The 26441-nt window shown below is 35.8% G+C and overlaps 1 protein-coding gene across 2 annotated transcripts in view; it reads left to right on the forward strand.

Annotated features, from left to right (window-relative positions):
- The first annotated feature begins 1889 nt into the window (after positions 1-1889).
- LOC117323145 (mirror-image polydactyly gene 1 protein-like) overlaps positions 1890-26441 on the forward strand; it is a 68201-nt gene continuing 43649 nt past the window's right edge. Inside the window, exons 1-2 of one of the 2 annotated variants that reach the window (XM_033878183.1) lie at positions 1890-2022; positions 7054-7308. In XM_033878183.1, the coding sequence (XP_033734074.1) occupies positions 7127-7308 (182 nt within the window). In that variant the 5' untranslated portion in view covers positions 1890-2022; positions 7054-7126. Of the gene's footprint in view, positions 2023-4823; positions 5012-7053; positions 7309-26441 lie in introns of those variants that run through there. The other variant, XM_033878182.1, reaches the window with a different exon arrangement.

Genomic DNA, 26441 nt, shown 5'->3' on the forward strand with positions numbered 1-26441 from the left:
ATGCCGTGTTGACATTTTTTTTGTACTGCAGAGTCCAGTACGCCATGTTGACAGGTTTTTTTTCTCTGTGTCTTAAACAATATCAAAACATTAGAACACTTTTTTCCCTTTTATCCAGAGAGTTTTTTCTTGTCCTCACGTTCGATAATATCAGGACAATTTGAATAGGTCTAGCGATACGGACCCCATTCTGTGGACATGTTGGATATTGGCGGCATAGAAATGAAACAAATTTGTTTGGAAATAGATGGTATAACTTGCTATGAAGAGATCGGAAATGTGTTTGTATCTGTTTTTCAACTCAATGTTGGCAATAAGAGTATCGGTACAAGGAAAAGGAAAGAAAATGTCGAACCTTGACAATAAATGGTTTCCAGTTACGATGTGAAGTTTACTGGAATCAATAAAATAATTCACACCACTTGTTTGGTAAAATGACGTCACTTCACCTGCTATCAGAACGAACAAGGAATCCAACAAAAAATGAAGACATATGTTTTTCCGGATACTCCAGTTGCATGCTAAATGAAGAAACTCTGTATGATTTCTTATCTGGGCTAACAAATTATCAAGTTTTACTGACATATCTACATACAACTGTCCCTCCATGTATGTTACCGTCGCCACCCAGAGACGTATAAACCACATATTCATGAGCCTTTATTCATGGTGAACTGAATCTGTTGATAATCGTACTATAGTTCTCTGGGGTAAAAACAACAGGAAACCTGAATTAAATACGTTACAGAAAGTAGAAGGTAACCTTTTTTTTTTAATTCCACGTTCATTGTAGACAATGCTATGTACCGGTCATTCACATCTACATACATGGCAGGTTAACGGGTCATCGATCACTGATGATAATAGTGTAATTCTGTAGATAGAGTCCAGCTGTATCGGTATCACCTTAGATAACTAACTTCACAGTGTATACATGTACAGTATTATGTATTTATAGGACATGTTCAGAAAGTAGTGATATGTAACTCAACACCTCACAAGGTAAGGCCATTTCACATATCGATGTCTCAGTGTTTCAAATCGAACAGCTTCCAAAGCTCTGCAAAATACTAATTGAAGTTTTATAACGGAACGCTATGTTATAAAAAAACGATAAAACATCTTTTAAAATGCAACCAGCATAAAAATGTTGTATACTTCACCAAGTACTGTGTTTTCTTTAACTGATTGATGATAAACTTTATATCTGTATCGACTTTCAACGCACATCATAGACACATGGATAAACTGGCATAATACATGTATCATATGTGCACGTGTAATAATACTTTTGTGACGTCATGAATATCGTTACGAGGAAAAAGTACCTGTACTGCCTCAAAGGTAAACTAATCTGAGATTTTCGCTTATTTCTATCACGAATATAAAGAATATGATAAATAGAATTTTACACTTATGTAATATTTAATCTATTAATCTCGCTGAAAGAATTCCGTCATAGTCGAATTATCGGTAGTTAGATCATAAAAATAATCAATATCTTCTTTTCGTGTTTATATAAATATGTCATTAACTGTTAAAATTACACTTGTATGTCATTTACGGACAGCATTATGAGCCTGTCGGACGGCATTGTCATAGTGTTCAACACATGCAAGGGTTGGTGTATACACAATGGCCCCTGAATAACGAGATTATAATGTTAAGTTCTTTAACGTTAAGAAAATCTCGGTGTGTGTAATATTATCAGCTGATTATAGGATTTGAATTGAATAAAACTTAAGGGGCTTTATGTAAAAAGGGTTTTAAACATCCAATCACATCTACAATAAGGTTTCCAGACTAGCTCTATTGTAAGAACAGTAGAATAACGCAGTGGATTTCGAGATTTAATTAAACGTTTCATTGAATCAGTAAACATTATTCCAGTAGCAAAATAAAGCGTATTCATGACTGTCTACGTCTCGTGAATGTTCGAATTCTACCGGCAAAATAATGTATAGTATACATTGATATATATACGAACCCGAAATATTGACCAGACTGATGGTGAAAGTCGTGGTGAGTATATATATAATCTAACATTTTATCAATGCTGTAGTGGATATTTAGAATGGTATACAATATCAGAATTCTCTGGTATGGTCGTCAGAGGCGCTTTACCGTCATATTTAAACCGCGCAGTTGTATACTTGTCATAATGCCGTAAAGAATGTCGATTTATGAATTGCCTGTGATTGTGATGATCATAAATATTTTATAATTTGTGTTCAGAACACGTCACTAAAACAAGCACCTGTCCTTTGTATACGTCACTGTGCCTATGTTGTTGAATAACTTCAAATAATTATAATCATTCCAAGAGTTTAATAAAATCTGCAAAGCATTGAAACGAGTATAAGATTTTATTTATCACATATTTACAAGAAAACAAACGAAAATTAAGACAGATGATTTTGACTCATGAATTTTCAAACATTCGTTGACAACAAAGGCTAATTATTCGCCGTTGTTAGTCCGGATGGAACTGTACTATGTATATATATGGGTCTTAGTGAGGGAGGAAACTCCATGTTGTACTCGATAACCCCACGTGTTAATTAACGGTAAACATACCCGTGGCCACAATGACTCGGTCCACATACATGTACGAAAATTTAACCCGAATCGTTCTGGTGAAGGCGAGCACGCTATCCACTGCGCCATCAAAGTCATCATGAAATCCTATTATATGTAGGTCTTTTCTCTGATTAGGATTTTAGATGTTCATAATTGTTTATATATGTGTGTCACTGCGGAGGTGTTGTTTACAGTTAGATCGATATGTTTTGGTACACATTGTATCTGAACACAGAACACACAATATTTATTGATTTATTGTACTGAAATATTAGTATTTCTTCTGTATGAGCTGACTCATATAAGAACTTACAAATCCAATTCCATTTATACATTAAATAGTTCGTCTTAAGAGTCAGTTTTATTACATGGGTAAAAATAGTAACCACGCAAGTAAACTAGGAGATAGTCCAACAGTGTAAGAGAGGCGCGAGTTCTTCAGGCATGTGCGCATGCGTAATTAATGTCGCGGTCGTGTGATCTGTAAATAATGGGGCCATATACATGTAATATGAATACTAGTAACTAATAATTTCTCAGCACATCTCTCTTTGTAAAATTTCTCACTATCACCCATTTTCTCCATCTTTTCTATCCATGTTGTTGCCAAAGATTTAGTAAACTACACAACTAATCGTAGTGGCATGGTGGATAATTTTGTTTGAATCACATTTGCTTGTATTAAACACACATATCTAAAATATAGTATTTAATTTTGTGAAATGAAATAATTGGTGTAATTAAAGCGTAAAAAATGAAAATGGCGTGAGGCAATTGGATCATTGACTTTGATAAATCTGGCCCGTGAATGGATGACAAAACACTCATTATATTTAAAAGTACTCTGTATATGCAAGTATTCAGGACGTCAAATAAAACATAATTGCTAGAAAACAGTATAAGTATTATATATGTGTAGAGGATAATTTAGGATAGTGTTATGTACATAACAGTATACGTATTATATATGTAGAGGATAATTTAGGATAGTGTTATGTACATAACAGTATACGTATTATATATGTAGAGGATAATTTAGGATAGTGTTATGTACATAACAGTATACGTATTATATATGTAGAGGATAATTTAGGATAGTGCTATGTACATAACAGTATACGTATTATATATGTAGAGGATAATTTAGGATAGTGTTATGTACATAACAGTATACGTATTATATATGTAGAGGATAATTTAGGATAGTGTTATGTACATAACAGTATTGATGATTCAGAGAGTGGAAGTTAATGTTTGAAAATAAAGAACCTGTCTTTAATTGTTCATACGTGTGAACATTTTCCATTTATTACAATCCATGGCAACAACACTGAATCTGGTCGTTTTGCAAGGAAAAATACAGGAAATACGGAGCCTTTTGTAAAACGTCCGAAGGGAGGTAACTGGAACTAGTCCGACACCACAACACACGTACGTGAAACATTGGCCGTTTTCGGTTGTTGTTTTTTTTTGCGGTCCAATACATTTCAATATAAAACAGTATTGTACATTAGATAAAAAGAGTTCCGCTGAATTAAGAAGTGTCTGGTCTTGTCATCTTTTGAAATGTAATTTAAATCTCCAAAATGCCTGGACATCACCACAGTATCTAGCTACATTTACAAGTGATCCAGTTTCCCAGAAAAAAAAGAAAAGATTTTTTTTTTATATATATATTCCAGTCGAAATCAGACAAATTCTTATTAAGGACTACAAGGAAAACGTCAACTGAATACAGACGAATTGAAATGGTGAATGGTAAAATTCTCACGATCTCAAGAAAATGGATTTGATCATGATCAAGGCACTTGCGTGATTAACATGCAGAACGTGATCTTAAATATATTCTCAGACTTATGTTATATAAAAAATTCTTTTATCGTTTTAAGGAAGTTAAAGCTTTATGTTTCAGGAATTTTATCAATTGAATATATGTTTCGATCAAAGTTATATTAATTGCTGCTCTTTATTTGAAATAAAATACTTTTAGGAAAATCAGCGTCGTACGTACATCTTAATTTTACTCAGATATTCATAATAAACGTCTCTGACTTATGTATACCGTATCAATATAACTAGATCAAATATAATTGCAATAAACAATATGTTAAACGTTCGCGTTCGTTTTTATTAACTTGATTCAAGAAAAATAAGAGACGGCAACAACCTTAAACGCACCTTTGGGATGCTGAAACGAACGCGCCTTGTCATCTCCCATAATGCAATTATTAGTTTACCACGGAGTCAATATGGCGGATGCAGATCTGTCATCTCCCCAGATTATAACTTATCATCGCCGAGTCGACAGAACACCAGAGAAAAATGATGACAACACGTGTGAAACAGAAAAAATAATGAAAAGTGAATTACGTCGGGCACTGGAAAATGTCCACACGAAGATGACTCGACTTCAAGACGATGTGGATGACAGGTACTCGATACCCTGTACGCCCACTGATCAGTAAACGTGTCCGAATGTGTCGGGGATCCATTGATTTGACGATCATAACACGGTCGCAATAGTTCAGATTAATTATCTATCGTTAAATACGTTTCCTATATTGTTATCGCCTTACGCATTTTACTTTAACAGGCTGGGAACTGCCCCTTGTCTGAGGATAAATGTTCGTGAACAGTTCTGTTTACATTGTACATTGTTGTGCCTTTATGTCTTACATGTGTCATAACATTCTGTTCGAAAATGCCCTATAAAATGGATGAACACCGATTGAGATATCGAGATTATAAACCATATACACAGAAAGAAAAATGTTAAGATATGTTGTCCATTCATTGAGTTTGGTGCAATGACCAATCTTAATGTGGAATGGTTTTAATTGCATATAAGCAGGTTGGGGAAAAATTAAAAATTGCCAAAATCAGTCGAAAAATACATCTTACCAAAAATTAATGCAATAATTCTGTTAGTGTAACATTACGTTTCTGGGTGGACAAAGCTTACAATAAACATATTTTAGTAAAATATGATCTAACTTGTCGTACATTAAATCGCCATTTAAAATTTACTGTTTAATCGATTTTGGCTATTTTTAGTAAGTAACAAATTCATACTTGAACTGGCTATTCCAACAGTGTTAGAGGATAACACAGCGAGAAACTTATGACGGACCCTGTGTAACCTATAATTTCCCACGGCAGATTTGCACCGCACAGAATTTCAAATTTTCAAAGTCAGGATTTGATCGTATCAAACAGCTAAATTATGTTTTACGAGTTTAACAATGTCATGTTATTACCCCTTTTTCATTCATCCATCATTAAATCTACACACAAAAAAAACACTCAAAGACATACAATCATGATTATTTACATTTCCAGGCTTCATTCCGGAAATGATTCAGATTGAAAATGGAAGTTTGGTAAATACAAAAATGGAATATATAAAGAAAAAAACAAATGAAAAGCTATTTGCTTTGTACTTTATATTTGATTTGTTTGGTACACAGATTCTGTATTTTTTAATACCAATGTTGCCATGTTCAAAATAGGTTACTTGAAGTGGTTGAATGATGTCAGCACAGTGTTTTGTGTCAAAGTATTATTGACTGTTTAAATGGGATATTTCTACAACAATACCCTGTGTTATTCCACTCTCAAGCTATTGTATAAATGTGCCGACTATTGGATATATATATGTTATATTCCACGTACTAGTTGAATATGACCTTATGTCTTTTGATTGGTCAAAGAATTCGAACTTTGACCTGAGCTGCATTTGTTATTGACATTATCAATAATCAAATGATGTCACCAGATCCGGGCTGTCACCTGTACACCTTATTTGTATATGTGAATCAAGATTTGGCCACGTTTTTTCTTTGATTCAAGCTGATATTATTGTGGTAGAAACATGTACAGGTCACACGACTTGTGATTTTTGGATATGGAATTTATTTTATAAGAGTAATTTTTTTTTTTTTAGTTACAAAAGACACTCGCTTAAGCTGGTGTCTTTTGTAACTTTTGAAAAATAACTTACTCGTGTGAAATAGATTCCATATCTAACAACCACTCATTATGTAACTTCTATATATATAATACCTAAACTGTATGTACACAACGTTAATATCATTTTTAGACTTATAAATATAGATATTATTGTCTCTTTCTTTCTGCCATGAAATCAGGGTGGAACTTGCGCATAGTCAAATGGAGTTTGGTTGCTAAAGGTCAGTTGGCATCAGAGCCAAAAAAATGCCAGAGACCTTTAGCTAGCTGAAGTTGTGTATTGTGTCATACTATATTACATTGTATTGTTTTGTAATGTCTTCTTTCTGATGTGTTAAAAAATACAAAGGAATAAAAGAATCTGAATCTATTGTCAGAGCTCACTACTATACTATGTATGAATTCCACAACATCATTTGGTGTCGCTAAGATTTTGGTGTAGACAAAATAAATATGGCATGGCTATGTATGTAGCAAATTCACAAATTCATTTAAAATTTTCAGAGAAAAGGAAATTGAAGAGGAAAGGAAGCGGCGAAAGGCTGCTGAGGAAAGACTGCATGCCTACCTTGTGGATATGTATGATAATGAGGGGGAGGTAGCGAATGAACTCCGTCAGCGACTTCCACGGGCCAATAAAACTGACCCACTTAAATCACAGATCGAAGAGAAAATAGAACAAGTTGAGGAAGGGCAAATCGAGGCTGACTTCAGTGATGATGTACTAGCAGCAAATCCAGAGAATATGTCTGCCGCAAGGTTCGTGGAAAATCTACTTATAATAGACGTATATAGATAGATCAGGTGACATTAAATCTGTAATATATCAGGTTATCATATTGTACAGGTTATTTGGATTGTTTGAATTACCTATGGGATCATTATCTTATCTTTTGATTTTTATACCCTCATAACATTTAGTCTGTTGTGTTCTTGCATATTTGTGCATCCTTCTGAAATGATATTTTTTGTCAGGAGATTTTAATCTCTCTTGGTTTTCAACTGATCATTTTGAAACTTGTCAAGCTTTATAATAATTGAATTAAATATAGTTTTCCTAAACAACCTTCCGATTCTACAGTTTTCTGTAGAGATATTGCTCATTGTTATTTTTAGCATTTCAGTCTTGCCAGGTGATCTCTGAATATTAAGTATTTAAATAATCGCAGTGAAATCTAGATATAGGATTTCTTTTCATGATACGTGGCTGTTCTTTTTGAAGAGACATTGATTTGACAAAATTGTCTTATTACATTTTGGGTGGATATTTACTGATATTTTGATGTTTACCATTTGTTGACAGCAACTTTCGCGACTCCTGCTGATTTTCAGAATTCTTGGTCAGTTTTTAAGAAATGCAATTTTCCCTAATTTGCATTTAGGGTGATGTGTATCAAATAAATTAAGCTTCAGCTTCCAGTTCTTTCGATTGTGTGGTTTTGTTGCTGTTATTTTTAGTGGAACAATTATGCAAATTAAGCCAACTGTCTGCAGGAATTAATTTCTTTTTTTTTATTTGTGCAACTTCATTGAGCAAAAATCTAAAAAGCCATTTGATGTGACAAATTTGTGTGGTTTGTGATTTTGGTTGCCATTGACTAATATGATTTTTATGTAAATGATTAGGGACATATTACTATATATTTAGAAATAAAACTAATTCTGGTGTAGATTTTAACCCATACATTTTGATACATATTGAACCAAAGACTGACCTCAGTAAGAGTTACTTCCCTTGAACCACATTTTAACCAACACAGCTTAGTACAGCCATAGTTAAAGAGTTACTTCCCTTTAACCACATTTTTAACGTCAGGATGCCTTTGGCACCTGCCGTTATAGTCGTGGGTAAATGTTGTTAATCACACATTTGTTTCCGGCTAACAACTTCTCTTTTCTGTAATACAAATGATATTCATCCGCAGCCACATATAGTTCCTATTTTAACACAGCAATTATTGTCCCGATGGTTCCGGTGTTTACTGCAATTACTTAAAATGAAATATGAATTTTCAGTGTTCTAAACTATTTTAGACTATAAATATAAACATTTTCCTCATCAGTATATGCAATTTTGTTGGCGTAGGATTACATAGTTCTGTCTCAATCCTGCCTTGAAAACGAAAGTAAAAAAATTCAGTTTGATCGTTGTGGAAATTTACATGCGTCCACAGAGAGGCTGTCCACATGTCTTAGACTCATAAAAGCTGTTCATCCTGAGATCATATGCAGGAACATTTCATATAAGCCTAAAACCAACCGTGTTTACGTAGTCAAATGTTTACAAATCTATAAATAGTTCTGCAGCGAAACAGGGATAACTTCAGCTGTCAGGTGACTAATCACGTGATCATCAGCCAAAATGGCGGTTACGTCTAATGTAATTAAACCAGCGACCGTTTGCAGTTTCATATTTATTTGTATGTCGCTAGAATACGCAAGAATGTCAACAGGAATTGATGGCAAGTTGTAACAAACTACAATGCTGTTTTTCATGAGGATTTTGTTAAATTAGATTATTATTTGTTTATTTGAAAAGAATCTAATGATTATGATCCGTGACTGATGTACCACAGTACTAGCATTTTGTTTATCAAAACTGTAGGCCTATATATGTCTCGTCGGACAGCGTGACCGTAGTTTTATATGCTATGCGTTTTCGATGTTACTAGGGGTAATAAAATAGGTGTTTGCTAGGCCTAATTAACATCTTATGGTATAGATAAAAAAACTTAGGGTGTGTACATGTTGGATTATATCTCTGGTTGTACAGTACATGTAACTGTTAATAAACTGTCCTTCAGTTGATTTTTTTTTCAAATTTACAAGCAGCTTTACTGATTCAGAAGTACATGTATATCAATAATCTTCCACAAACATTAAATAATTAGGTCAGAGAAAGAACTATACTCAGCTATTGGAAACTTTTCAGCAGATAAATATGTTAATCTTACATGTTTTCTTTAATATATATATAATAGGAATAACCAGATTAAGACATTTCATCTAATACAAATGTAGCTGTCTGACTATATATTCAATTTTAAATTTTTTATTTTATGACCTGAGACCCTGACGTTTCTCAGGGCCTTTGGCCCTTTGATTTTAATCAAGACAAACCTCAGTAAGAGTTACTTCCCTTGGACTATTATTATTCTGTAAAGGTGGATCAATGATTTTAAATACAGCACAGGGACTTTTTATGGACCATGGATTGTTTTTTTTTTCACTTCCATGTGTCATATAACATGTATATATGTAGCTGTTTTCTGAGAATCAAACTGTAGAAATTCAGAAAGATAATGTAAGGAAAACTAAAATGGGCTAAAATGTAAAGAAAAGAAGGGTCGTGCATAAACACCATAATTTAAGCATATCTTAATATTTTTGTGTTGAATAACCTAAAAGAGTATGAAATACTTGTGTATATTGTGAATTAAATAGTTATGGTCCATTTATTAAATTTGTATTTGCTACAATTGTGTATTGTTTTAAAGGTTAAGATTTGTTGCTTCATGAAAACAATTTAAACAAATATCAGTTATTTGTCAGACATTAATCAATTCTGATTTCATAGTGTACTAGGTACAGAAATTTCTAATGCAAAAAATCATTTCATTGACATATGCACTTTCTTCTCTTTTTTTCACTGTACTTTTTAAAATTACTGAATGTAGTTTTAATCAAGAAGATCATTCAACAACCATTTTAAGGACGTCAAAATTGTTGTACACTACACACCCTTTAGACAATCTGAGTATGGTCTGAACCAATGTTTACTACAACATATAATTATACGCGGTGGCTGGCGAGTGGTTAAGCCCTCCACCTTTGGCTTGTGAGTTCGAAACCCAAATGGGGAAGTTGTCTGGTACTAACCGTTGGCTGATGGTTTTTCTCTGGGTACTCTGGCTTTCCTCTGCCTTCAAAACCTGGTACATCCTTAAATGACCCTGGCTGTAAATAGGATGTTAAACATTAACATAAACCAAACCAAACATTAAACAAACAAATTAGGGACCCTTAGATTTGTATCCCATGTCAGTTTTTAGGCAGAACCACAAAGTGCATCTGCTTTTCTCTTGAGTAAAAAAGCATGGTGTGGGGACCAGAGCTGTTATAGAGCAGTGAAAACATCCTGACCAAAACTTTATCACATCCTGACCAAAACTTTGTCACATTCTGACCGAGACTTTGTCACATCCTGACCAAGACTTTGTCACATCCTGACCAAAACTTTGTCACATCCTGACCAAGACTTTGTCATATCCTAACCAAGACTAAATTTTCGCATCCTGACCAAAACTTTTTCACATCCTAACCAAGGCTTTGTCACATCCTAACTAAGACCTTGTCGCACCCTGACCAAGACTAAATTGTCGTATATTAACCAAGACACTGTCACATCCTAACCAAGACTTTGTAGCACCATGACCAAGACTTTGTCATACCTTGACCAACATTTTGTCATTCCCTGGCCAAAACGTTGTCACACCTAGGCTAAGGTTTTGGTACATCTTTACACCAAAACTTTGTCATACCCTATCACAATTACAAATCAATGAATGGCTATTGCAAATAAAACCAGATGTATTTACTTAAATGTAAATTACTAGGATTCTGACTATTATAGATGTGTGGAGTGTTTTATAAATCCTTTTGACATGCTGATTGTCTGTCCACGTACAATAATATGTATTATAGGGGTTTTATAATGGGAAAATCAGATGGTAGGAATTTGAAAGTTACGTCTCCTAAGTACCAGGCACGAAACCTTACACAAAAAGATTAAGCAATATCTGAAAAGAAAGGGTTCTTGTTGGTAGAATATTAATATTGTTGGTTCCTGTTCCTTCATTTGTTATTTCATAACATCAAGGTATGTGATAAAATGTCAATGAAGAAGAGCTGAAGGTGTTTATAGTTCCGCCCCTTTTTAATAAAATGATAATAAAAATTAAAATTGTTTATTCATGATGTACCTTCCTGTTATAAAGTCTTTAGTTGATCATCTTGACACGGTATAATTAGTTAGTCTAACCTGACACCGTTTTATCACATTTATATAAGACTGGAATTGTTCAGGGCAATTACATAAATTTTGCCAAATTTTGTGAACTTTTGGATAGAAAGTCCAGTGTGAACATCATTTCGACCTTCCATATACATAATTACACTTCCCTTACTTCATTATTTCTCACTTGCCAAAAGAGCATGTGAACTTATGGCACATCATGAATGACCTTGACCCACTACCTAGGTGCAATATTGGTCAAATAAGTTTGTTTTGTAGCAGAACTGGACTTGGCTGAATGCCAGGTAACTCAAATGGTTAGAATGTCCGCCTACAGTTTTGAGGACCAGAGTCTCGGTCTAGTCATTGCATTTTCTCTATCCCCTTACATTTGGTACCCAACTGAAAACCCACAAAGGTGGTATAGGGTCTTGTGTGTCTTCAGGGTGGAAGACTGTTGAAGGAGGGAGGAATTAAGTGAATCTGGACTGTTGTGAACACAGGTTTCAGCATCTATCTAGAGTTAAGATGTTCCAGTCTCGGTTTGGTCATTGCATTTTCCCTATCCCCCTTACATTTGGCACCGAACTAAAAAATCACCAAGGTGGTATAAGGTCTGATGTTTGTCTCCTCAGGGAAACTTTGTTGAAGGAGGGTTTGGTCATTGTGTTTTCCTTTATTATTATTGTACTTTGTTTATTTCTAGCACTTAAATCTTGTCTGCATATCTCTCCCTACAGCTTTCTATCAACTAATTGATTTAGAGATATCATTACTTATAGATCTCGTTATCAACTAATTGATTTGGAGATATCATTACTTATAGATCTCGTTATCAACTAATTGATTTGGAGATATCATTACTTATAGATCTCGTTATCAACTAATTGATTTGGAGATATCATTACTTATAGATCTCGTTATCAACTAATTGATTTGGAGATATCATTACTTATAGATCTCGTTATCAACTAATTGATTTGGAGATATCATTACTTATAGATCTCGTTATCAACTAATTGATTTGGAGATATCATTACTTATAGATCTCGTTATCAACTAATTGATTTGGAGATATCATTACTTATAGATCTCGTTATCAACTAATTGATTTGGAGATATCATTACTTATAGATCTCGTTATCAACTAATTGATTTGGAGATATCATTACTTATAGATCTCGTTATCAACTAATTGATTTGGAGATATCATTACTTATAGATCTCGTTATCAACTAATTGATTTGGAGATATCATTACTTATAGATCTCGTTATCAACTAATTGATTTGGAGATATCATTACTTATAGATCTCGTTATCAACTAATTGATTTGGAGATATCATTACTTATAGATCTCGTTATCAACTAATTGATTTAGAGATATCATTACTTATAGATCTCGTTATCAACTAATTGATTTAGAGATATCATTACTTATAGATCTTGTTATAAATTATCAACTAATTGATTTAGAGATATCATTACTTATAGATCTCGTTATCAACTAATTGATTTAGAGATATCATAACTTATAGATCTCGTTATCAACTTATTGATTTAGAGATATCATTACTTATAGATCTCGTTATCAACTAATTGATTTAGAGATATCATTACTTATAGATCTTGTTATCAACTAATTGATTTAGAGATATCATTACTTATAGATCCTGTTATCAACTAATTGATTTAGAGATATCATTACTTATAGATCTTGTTATCAACTAATTGATTTAGAGATATCATTACTTATAGATCTCGTTATCCCCTGATGGACCCTCTGAAGGAAAACGTTGGTTGTCTAGTGTTCACCAATTTAACAGATGGTAGGCAGTAGGCTTTTCACCCAGAGTAGATTTTAATTAAAATGAATTTATGGGAAACAAACACTTTGAGGGTGAGGTAATGTTGCCTGTGACGGCCTTAGAGCCCTACGATATTGTTCTGTAATCCAGCCGTGCACGATAGCAGCTTGATTGGAAAGTAAAACCCTGTCCTCGATGGATTTCCGTTGTATATGTATTGACAGAATGGCAATCAACCTGAAGGACTTAGATAAGGCTGCCATAGTTACATATTTAGTGCCCCTACATATTGCGATTTCCGACTCCTAAATAACGCGAGATGGTCAGCCTATGGTTAGTAATATTTAGCTGTCATCCCTCTCTGGTTATAAAGCTATGTTAGACATGAGAACCCAGTGATAATATGAATTTAATTAGATAGAAAGTTTTAACTGGTATGGGTACATGATTATGTCTCCACCCTCATATCTTGTTCCTGTTACTGTGAATTAAAAAAAAAAGTGTGTTTAGACCGACTCTGATAATGTCTTTTATTGAAAACTTCAGAAAGAATCATTGGTACATTTTGGCCTGGTGGAATGTCTTCAAATACATAACATACTTCATACTTCTTTTCTCAAAGAGCTGCCCCTTTTGATTGACCTGGGATTGTCAAACTTTTTGCGATGTGTATATATACATAGTGTATTCTATACACAGTGTACATAGACTTAAGGTAAAGATTTGAATTTTCTGTTGTAGTTGTATAATAAAATATGTGTTATATGTGTATTATTCACATCCATGTATGTATATACATTGGAATCTAGGTATTCATATCATCTATAATAGACAATTTGTCACTATGATCATGTCAGGGTATTGAGTCGACCATCACTGCACCATTGAAACATTCTTTTTTAAGAATGTGGATGTGGTGCAGTGGTATAAGCTGTAGGTATATCTGCCTATGCCATTAGGTGCCGACTTGGTTGTGAGTTTGAGGCCTGGTCAGGGCACAACTAAAGTTATATAATTGTCTTCCTATCAACAATTTTATGTGTCCTTGATCTGAAGGTTAGAGATTTGAATTTTTTGTCATACTTGTACTGTGTTGTGAGGGCCTGATGGCAAGGCTTGTCAGATGCTTGTGAGGGCCTGATGGCAATGGCTTGTCAGATACTCGTGAGGGCCTGATGGCAATGGCTTGTCAGATACTCGTGAGGGCCTGGTGGCAATATAGCTTGTCAGATACTCGTGAGGGCCTGATGGCAATGGCTTGTCAGATACTCGTGAGAGCCTGATGGCAAAGGCTTGTCAGATACTCGTGAGGGCCTGATGACAAAGCTTGTCAGATACTCGTGAGGGCCTGATGGCAATGGCTTGTCAGATACTCGTGAGAGCCTGATGGCAAAGGCTTGTCAGATACTCGTGAGGGCCTGATGACAAAGCTTGTCAGATACTCGTGAGGGCCTGATGGCAATGGCTTGTCAGATACTCGTGAGGGCCTGGTGGCAATGGCTTGTCAGATACTCGTGAGGGCCTGATGGCAATGGCTTGTCAGATACTCGTGAGGGCCTGGTGGCAATAGCTTGTCAGATACTCGTGAGAGCCTGATGGCAAAGGCTTGTCAGATACTCGTGAGGGCCTGGTGGCAAAGGCTTGTCAGATTCTTGTGAGGGCCTGGTGGCAAAGGCTTGTCAGATACTCGTGAGGGCCTGATGGCAAAGGCTTGTCAGATACTCGTGAGAGCCTGATGGCAAAGGCTTGTCAGATACTCGTTAGGGCCTGGTGGCAAAGGCTTGTCAGATACTCGTGAGGGCCTGGTGGCAAAGGCTTGTCAGATTCTTGTGAGGGCCTGATGGCAAAGGCTTGTCAGATACTTGTGAGGGCCTGATGGCAAATGCTTGTCAGATACTCGTGAGGGCCTGATGGCAAAGGCTTGTCATATACTTATGAGGGCCTGACGACAAAGGCTCGTCAGATACTCATGAAAGTCAATCCTTAAGCAAGATTAAATTAATAATAAACAAACCCTTTTATATTCATGTTCAGAAATTAGATTTATATCAGGTTTATTCAAATGAATGTCCTTGACCTTCTTTCAAGGCCACAGGCTCTAAACTTCAGACTACTGAAATAATTTCTCCTTTGAAATGATCAAAATGTATGAAGTGAGAATATTTATCTGGTAAGTATGCTGGTATGAAGAGATATCCCATTCATTCCAGACGATTACCTTTAATTAGGTCTTCTTTTGAAGGTCATGTGTATTTTTGGAAAAAATGGTGCTTAAACAATTTTGACATTATAAAAAAAAATCCAAAATTTTAACCATTTATTTTTACAGAATGTAAAAACAAACTCATATTGAAAGCTGCTTGTTGTTAAGAAACAAAATAATTTATTATCAAATTTAATCATCATTTCAATGTTGAATAAATTGGATGCACAATTTTGTTTCAAATTCTCTGTCTAGTTTAATCAAACAGAGGCAATAACTCCCTACATCTGTTACATGAGGTATGTGAAGGATTACATCAACAACATCAATTCTTCAATGTGTCTTTCAGTTAAAGTATATGTTTTCCAATTAATCTCGCCAAACCTGAATTATTTCTAAGATAATCATGTGGTTTAATGTTGAAGTTGTAAACACACTTGGCCTGAAGAGCCGGTTGTAATGAATTTCACCAATCAGTTTATCATATTTCATGGATGTTACTGATGAGAAACTGGTCTTCAGTAATTAACCGGCCGATTCTCCATCAGACATGAACAGTGCCCTCTATTGGCCCGAGCTTAACGACTCAAACAGCACCATGCATTAATGACAATATCATTTCTTGGTTGTGTTTTGAATGTGAAATCAGTCAGATCCAGTCAAGTATTGTATTGATTGTGGAGAACAGACAGAGTGATATGAAAGCCGTCGGAATATGATTCAGCCATAGCCATGTACAAATGCATAAAAAACTTTTTTTAAAGCTTTATCATTGAGCTAGGTTGCTGAGTACAATAGTTCTAAAGAGTGGAGAATTAATGATGGTGGTTTTTCGAATTCATTGTTGTTTCTTTCAGTGCACCAGAATGGATTGTGTTTACATTTCATCTTTATTGTCATTTCGGCCGTTATCTTGAATGGGATTCTGCTCCTATTTCCTCGTTTGGCAGCATGCCTTGGTTTGTAAGGCCCATTGTCATTGGCTGGTATTACCTTTTATAGGAAAAAATATACGATAAGTTTGTATGAGTCCGGGGCTATGTAGCGTTAACACTACCCACCTCCGGGACTGCAAGGCTTTGTTTTTACCTCATGTGGAAAAAACAATAAGTTTTTTCAGTTACAGGGAATTTCTGGCTGGGCTGGAACACTTGAGTTGGTGTAAATGAGATTTACATTGTAGAGGTAGTGATTGGATTGGTGGCTCTCTATTCCCTACAGGTTAAGCCTTGCCCCATGTCTGTCAAACCTTGGACAAACGATCTGGGCAAGACTGTTTGAACTGTCAGAAGCGTCTCGCAAAGCAAACATCAACTTATTCAATTATGTTTGATGAAATTTGTGCAATTTTTCCTCTGTCAATACACAGTAATTCAGTTGTGTTTGAAGAGGTAAATTTGGACCCATACCATAATTAACCTCCGTGGATAGAGAGTTTCTCACTAAACCCTTCCATCAGGCTGAGAAAGGGTCGAAGAGGGTCACGGTTATTTGCGTGTTCCCCTTATCAAGCTGGCTTTAAGTGGTAATGAATCTGAAAATATTAGGTGTGTAATCAGTCTGTGTAATGTGTGATGGATGATCTGTTTGTTTTGGCCAAAGTGATGAATCAAGTTCCTGATCAGAAGACAAACCCTGTTCAATATTTCTATCACAACACTATAACCCTGGTCAATATTTCTATCACACGACAAACCCTGGTCAATATTACAACACAACCCCCGGTCAATATTACAACACAAACCCCAGTCAATATTACAACACAAACCCCGGTCAATATTACAACACAAACCCCGGTCAATATTACAACACAAACCCTGGTCAATATCACAACACAAACCCTGGTCAATATAACAACACAAACCCTGGTCAATATTACAACACAAACCCCGGTCAATATTACAACACAAACCCCGGTCAATATTACAACACAAACCCCGGTCAATATTACAATGCAAACCCTGGTCAATATTACAACACAAACCCCGGACAATATTACAACACAAACCCCGGTCAATATTACAACACAAACCCCGGTCAATATTACAACACAAACCCTGGTCAATATTACAACACAAACCCTGGTCAATATTACAACACAAACCCTGGTCAATATTTCTATCACGACACAAACCCTGGTCAATATTACAACACAAACCCTGGTCAATATTACAACACAAACCCTGGTCAATATTTCTATCACGACACAAACCCTGGTCAATATTACAACACAAACCCTGGTCAATATTACAACACAAACCCTGGTCAATATTACAACACAAACCCTGGTCAATATTACAACACAAACCCTGGTCAATATTTCTATCACGACACAAACCCTGGTCAATATTACAACACAAACCCTGGTCAATATTACAACACAAACCCTGGTCAATATTACAACACAAACCCTGGTCAATATTTCTATCACGACACAAACCCTGGTCAATATTACAACACAAACCCTGGTCAATATTACAACACAAACCCTGGACAATATTACAAACCAAACCCCGGTCAATATTACAACACAAACCCTGGTCAATATTTATATCACGACACAAACCCTGGTCAATATTACAACACAAACCCTGGTCAATATTTCTATCACAACAAACCCTGGTCAATATTTCTATCACAACACAAACCCTGGTCAATATTTCTATCACAACACAAACCCTGGTCAATATTTCTATCACAACACAAACCCTGGTCAATATTTCTATCACAACACAAACCCTGGTCAATATTACAACACAACACAAACCCCGGTCAATATTACAACACAAACCCTGGTAAATATTTCTATCACAATACAAACCCTGGTCAATATTTCTATCACAATGCAAACCCTGGTCAATATTACAACACAAACCCTGGTCAATATTACAACACAAACCCTGGTCAATATTTCTATCACAACACAAACCCTGGTCAATATTTCTATCACGACACAAAACCTGGTCAATATTACAACACAAACCCCGGTCAATATTACAACACAAACCCCGGTCAATATTACAACACAAACCCTGGTCAATATTACAACACAAACCCTGGTCAATATTTATATTACAACACAAACCCCGGTCAATATTACAACACAAACCCCGGTCAATATTACAATACAAACCCTGGTCAATATTACAACACAAACCCCGGACAATATTACAACACAAACCCCGGTCAATATTACAACACAAACCCCGGTCAATATTACAACACAAACCCTGGTCAATATTACAACACAAACCCTGGTCGATATTACAACACAAACCCTGGTCAATATTTCTATCACGACACAAACCCTGGTCAATATTACAACACAAACCCTGGTCAATATTACAACACAAACCCTGGTCAATATTACAACACAAACCCTGGACAATATTACAAACCAAACCCCGGTCAATATTACAACACAAACCCTGGTCAATATTTATATCACGACACAAACCCTGGTCAATATTACAACACAAACCCTGGTCAATATTTCTATCACGACACAAACCCTGGTCAATATTTCTATCACAACAAACCCTGGTCAATATTTCTATCACAACACAAACCCTGGTCAATATTTCTATCACAACACAAACCCTGGTCAATATTTCTATCACAACACAAACCCTGGTCAATATTTCTATCACAACACAAACCCTGGTCAATATTACAACACAACACAAACCCCGGTCAATATTACAACACAAACCCTGGTAAATATTTCTATCACAATACAAACCCCGGTCAATATTTCTATCACAATGCAAACCCTGGTCAATATTACAACACAAACCCTGGTCAATATTACAACACAAACCCTGGTCAATATTTCTATCATAACACAAACCCTGGTCAATATTACAACACAAACCCCGGTCAATATTACAACACAAACCCTGGTCAATATTTCTATCACAACACAAACCCTGGTCAATATTTCTATCACGACACAAAACCTGGTCAATATTACAACACAAACCCCGGTCAATATTACAACACAAACCCCGGTCAATATTACAACACAAACCCTGATCAATATTACAACACAAACCCCGGTCAATATTACAACACAAACCCTGGTCAATATTACAACACAAACCCTGGTCAATATTACAACACAAACCCTGGTCAATATTTATATCACGACACAAACCCTGGTCAATATTTCTATCACAACACAAACCCTGGTCAATATTACAACACAAACCCCGGTCAATATTACAACACAAACCCAGGTCAATATTACAACACAAACCCCGGTCAATATTACAACATAAACCCCGGTCAATATTACAACACAAACCCTGGTCAATATTACAACACAAACCCTGGTCAATATTACAACACAAACCCTGGTCAATATTACAACACAAACCCTGGACAATATTACAAACCAAACCCCGGTCAATATTTATATCACGACACAAACCCTGGTCAATATTTCTATCACAACACAAACCCTGGTCAATATTTCTATCACAACACAAACCCTGGTCAATATTACAACACAAACCCTGGTCAATATTTATATCACGACACAAACCCTGGTCAATATTTCTATCACAACACAAACCCTGGTCAATATTACAACACAAACCCTGGTCAATATTTATATCACGACACAAACCCTGGTCAATATTTCTATCACAACAAACCCTTGTCAATATTTCTATCACAACACAAACCCTGGTCAATATTTCTATCACAACACAAACCCTGGTCAATATTTCTATCACAACACAAACCCTGGTCAATATTTCTATCACAACACAAACCCCGGTCAATATTACAACACAAACCCTGGTCAATATTTCTATCACAACACAAACCCTGGTCAATATTTCTATCACAACACAAACCCTGGTCAATATTACAACACAAACCCTGGTCAATATTTATATCACGACACAAACCCTGGTCAATATTTCTATCACAACAAACCCTTGTCAATATTTCTATCACAACACAAACCCTGGTCAATATTTCTATCACAATGCAAACCCTGGTCAATATTACAACACAAACCCTGGTCAATATTTCTATCATAACACAAACCCCGGTCAATATTACAACACAAACCCTGGTCAATATTTCTATCACAACACAAACACTGGTCAATATTTCTATCACGACACAAAACCTAGTCAATATTACAAAACAAACCCCAGTCAATATTACAACACAAACTCTGGTCAATATTACAACACAAACCCCGGTCAATATTACAACACAAGCCCCGGTCAATATTACAACACAAACCCTGGTCAATATTACAACACAAACCCTGGTCAATATTACAACACAAACCCCGGTCAATATTACAACACAAATCCTGGTCAATATTACAACACAAACCCTGGTCAATATTACAACACAAACCCTGGTCAATATTACAACACAAACCCTGGTCAATATTACAACACAAACCCTGGTCAATATTTATATCACGACACAAACCCTGGTCAATATTTCTATCACAACACAAACCCTGGTCAATATTACAACACAAACCCCGGTCAATATTACAACACAAGCCCCGGTCAATATTACAACACAAACCCTGGTCAATATTACAACACAAACCCTGGTCAATATTACAACACAAACCCCGGTCAATATTACAACACAAATCCTGGTCAATATTACAACACAAACCCTGGTCAATATTACAACACAAACCCTGGTCAATATTACAACACAAACCCTGGTCAATATTACAACACAAACCCCGGTCAATATTACAACACAAATCCTGGTCAATATTACAACACAAACCCTGGTCAATATTACAACACAAACCCTGGTCAATATTACAACACAAACCCTGGTCAATATTACAACACAAGCCCCGGTCAATATTACAACACAAACCCTGGTCAATATTACAACACAAACCCTGGTCAATATTACAACACAAACCCTGGTCAATATTTATATCACGACACAAACCCTGGTCAATATTTCTATCACAACAAACCCTTGTCAATATTTCTATCACAACACAAACCCTGGTCAATATTTCTATCACAATGCAAACCCTGGTCAATATTACAACACAAACCCTGGTCAATATTTCTATCATAACACAAACCCCGGTCAATATTACAACACAAACCCTGGTCAATATTTCTATCACAACACAAACACTGGTCAATATTTCTATCACGACACAAAACCTAGTCAATATTACAAAACAAACCCCAGTCAATATTACAACACAAACTCTGGTCAATATTACAACACAAACCCCGGTCAATATTACAACACAAGCCCCGGTCAATATTACAACACAAGCCCCGGTCAATATTACAACACAAACCCTGGTCAATATTACAACACAAACCCTGGTCAATATTACAACACAAACCCTGGTCAATATTACAACACAAACCCTGGTCAATATTACAACACAAACCCCGGTCAATATTACAACACAAATCCTGGTCAATATTACAACACAAACCCTGGTCAATATTACAACACAAACCCTGGTCAATATTACAACACAAACCCTGGTCAATATTACAACACAAACCCTGGTCAATATTTATATCACGACACAAACCCTGGTCAATATTTCTATCACAACACAAACCCTGGTCAATATTACAACACAAACCCCGGTCAATATTACAACACAAACCCCGGTCAATATTACAACACAAACCCCGGTCAATATTACAACACAAACCCCGGTCAATATTACAACACAAACCCTGGTCAATATTACAACACAAACCCTGGTCAATATTACAACACAAACCCTGGTCAATATTACAACACAAACCCTGGTCAATATTACAACACAAACCCTGGTCAATATTTCTATCACGACACAAACCCTGGTCAATATTACAACACAAACCCTGGCCAATATTTATATCACAACCCAAATCCCGGTCAATATATCTATCACACGGCAAACGCTGGTCAATATTTCTATCACAACGCAAACCCTGGTCAATATTTCTATCACAACTCAAACCCTGGTCAATATTTCTATCACAACAAAAACCCTGGTCAATATTTCTATCACAACACAAACCCTGGTCAATATTACAACACAAACCCTGGTCAATATTACAACACAAACCCTGGTCAATATAACAACACAAACCCTGGTCAATATTACAACACAAACCCTGGTCAATATTGTTATGACTGGTCTCTGTATTAATTTTGTGACTAACAGGTCTCTGTAGTAATGTTATGACTGATCTGTGTAGTAATGTTGTGACTGGTCTCTGTAGTAATGTTGTGACTGATCTGTGTAGTAATGTTGTGACTGATCTCTGTAGTAATGTTGTGACTGGTCTCTGTAGTAATGTTGTGACTGGTCTCTGTAGTAATGTTGTGACTGGTCTCTGTAGTAATGTTGTGACTGATCTCTGTAGTAATGTTGTGACTGGTCTCTGTAGTAATGTTGTGACTGGTCTCTGTATTAATGTTGTGACTGGTCTCTGTAGTAATGTTGTGACTGGTCTCTGTATTAATGTTGTGACTTGTCTCTGTATTAATGCTGTGACTGATATCTGTAGTAATGTTGTGACTGGTCTTGTAGTAATGTTGTGACTGGTCTCTGTAGTAATGTTGTGACTGGTCTCTGTAGTAATGTTGTGACTGGTCTCTGTAGTAATGTTGTGACTGATATCTGTAGTAATGTTGTGACTGGTCTCTGTAGTAATGTTGTGACAGATCTCTGTAGTAATGTTGTGACTGGTCTCTGTAGTAATGTTGTGATTGGTCTCTGTAGTAATGTTGTGATTGGTCTATGTAGTAATGTTGTGACTGATCTCTGTAGTAATGTTGTGACTGGTCTCTGTAGTAATGTTGTGACTGGTCTCTGTAGTAATGTTGTGACTGGTCTCTGTAGTAATGTTATGACTGATCTCTGTAGTAATGTTGTGACTGGTCTCTGTAGTAATGTTGTGACTTGTCTCTGTATTAATGTTATGACTGATCTGTGTAGTAATGTTGTGACTGGATCTCTGTAGTAATGTTGTGACTGGTCTGTGTAGTAATGTTGTGACTGGTCTCTGTAGTAATGTTGTGACTGGTCTCTGTAGTAATGTTGTGACTGGTCTCTGTAGTAATGTTGTGACTGGTCTATGTAGTAATGTTGTGACTGGTCTCTGTAGTAATGTTGTGACTGGTCTCTGTAGTAATGTTGTGACTGATATCTGTAGTAATGTTGTGACTGGTCTCTGTAGTAATGTTGTGACTGATCTCTGTAGTAATGTTGTGACTGGTCTCTAGTAATGTTGTGACTGGTCTGTGTAGTAATGTTGCGACTGGTTTGTGTAGTAATGTTGTGACTGGTCTCTAGTAATGTTGTGACTGGTCTCTGTAGTAATGTTGTGACTGGTTTGTGTAGTAATGTTGTGACTGGTTTGTGTAGTAATTTTGTGACTGGTCTCTGTATTAATGTTGTGATTGATCTGTGTAGTAATGTTGTGACTGATCTCTGTAGTAATATTGTGACTGATCTCTGTAGTAATGTTGTGACTGGTCTCTGTAGTAATGTTGTGACTGATCTCTGTAGTAATGTTGTGACTGGTCTCTGTAGTAATGTTGTGACTGGTCTGTGTAGTAATGTTGCGACTGGTTTGTGTAGTAATGTTGTGACTGGTCTCTGTAGTAATGTTGTGACTGGTCTCTGTAGTAATGTTGTGACTGGTTTGTGTAGTAATGTTGCGACTGGTTTGTGTAGTAATGTTGTGAATGGTCTCTGTAGTAATGCTGTGACTGATCTGTGTAGTAATGTTGTGACTGGTCTCTGTAGTAATGTTGTGACTGATCTCTGTAGTAATGTCGTGACTGATCTCTGTAGTAATGTTGTGACTGATCTCTGTAGTAATGTTGTGACTGGTCTCTGTAGTAATGTTGTGACTGATCTCTGTAGTAATGTCGTGACTGATCTCTGTAGTAATGTTGTGACTGATCTCTGTAGTAATGTTGTGACTGGTCTCTGTAGTAATGTTGTGACTGGTCTCTGTAGTAATGTTGTGACTGGTCTCTGTAGTAATGTTGTGACTGATTTCTGTAGTAATGTTGTGACTGATATCTGTAGTAATGTTGTGACTGATCTGTGTAGTAATGTTGTGACTGATCTGTGTAGTAATGTTGTGACTGGTCTCTGTAGTAATGTTGTGACTGGTCTCTGTAGTAATGTTGTGACTGGTCTCTGTAGTAATGTTGTGACTGGTCTCTGTAGTAATGTTGTGACTGGTCTCTGTAGTAATGTTGTGACTGGTCTCTGTAGTAATGTTGTGACTGATTTCTATAGTAATGTTGTGACTGGTCTCTATAGTAATGTTGTGACTGATTTCTATAGTAATGTTGTGACTGGTCTCTATAGTAATGTTGTGACTGATTTCTGTAGTAATGTTGTGACTGATATCTGTAGTAATGTTGTGACTGATCTGTGTAGTAATGTTGTGACTGGTCTGTGTAGTAATGTTGTGACTGGTCTCTGTAGTAATGTTGTGACTGGTCTCTATAGTAATGTTGTGACTGGTCTCTGTAGTAATGTTGTGACTGGTCTCTAGTAATGTTGTGACTGGTCTCTGTAGTAATGTTGTGACTGGTCTCTGTAGTAATGTTGTGACTGGTTTGTGTATCCTGATGTTATGACTGGTTTGTGTATAGTGATGTTGTAACTGGTTTGTGTATAGTAATGTTTTGACTGATTTGTGTATAGTGATGTTGTGACTGGTTCAATGTTGATACAGATACAATGTAGCAAATATCCCACATCATATTTATCTCTGAAAACAAATTTGTAAAACTCCAGTTTAAACAGGGTGGTTATCTAGAATACACAAGAGGGCTGACAGCTTCTGGATTGGCTGTTTAATCGTGGCCACACACCTCAGCCTCACGTTTTTGTTTGGAGTTTGTGGGTAAATTTGCTGGTTTTATCTTGGATAAATACTTGGTTCAACTGTGTAAGCAATCTGAGGATAGTAATACAAAGTAGATTGATTGTTTTGCAGTTAACAAATAAATATTGTTAGTGATATGATAGAGAGTTTGATGAGCGTAACTGAGTGGGGGAGGGGAGATATTATTACTACTGAACCTCGGCAGGTAAACCCTCCCCCTCCCTCAAGTTTACTCAGGGTAAAGATGCCCTGTTTGTCGGCTGTTGTTAAATCAACACAAATTATCTGTCAGACATATTTGAAGAGTGAGTTATCATCATCTGCGAAGATTTACTTGACATACAGAAATATTTGTGTTGTAGAGACACATATGAGCTAGAACTGTGTTCAAATACACAAACTTCACCGAGTATTGTACACAGACAAACAATCAGATTGAGGCACTTGTGATAAAAGAGCTGCATGTTTAAATATTGAGACAATGTCCTGATGTTTACTAACATAATAATCCACTTTAAATTTGTTTATATCTAGATATTGATGTTTATCTTACAGAGGAAAACAATAGCTGATCCATTGTGTAGGTTACTGTTAATTTTTACTGGCTGTTGATAAAGTGTGATATAAAACAATAAATAACACTCTCTGTACGATACATGCATGTTAAGGAAGAAGTCTAGAGAGGTCCTGAAATGTAAAAATTGGCCAATTAGATTAATAGATATACATAAATTCAAACTACATGTACCTAGAGGTAAATATTCAGAATGGCTGAAAGAATTATAGACCTAAATTGACAGGACAAATGATGTCTTGACTCTCCCTAGTTGTGAAATGCTGATAAGTGTAGGAATTGTATTAATTATTAGTTAATGAATTATTGATAATTAATTATTGAGTTGTAACAGGAGAGATAATTACAATAATTACAATATATGTATTAAATGTAAAACATTTGTTTTTACTTCAATAGTTTCATGT

This window comes from Pecten maximus, chromosome 3 (assembly GCF_902652985.1).
Source record: "Pecten maximus chromosome 3, xPecMax1.1, whole genome shotgun sequence".
NCBI classification, from domain to species: Eukaryota; Metazoa; Mollusca; class Bivalvia; order Pectinida; family Pectinidae; genus Pecten; species Pecten maximus.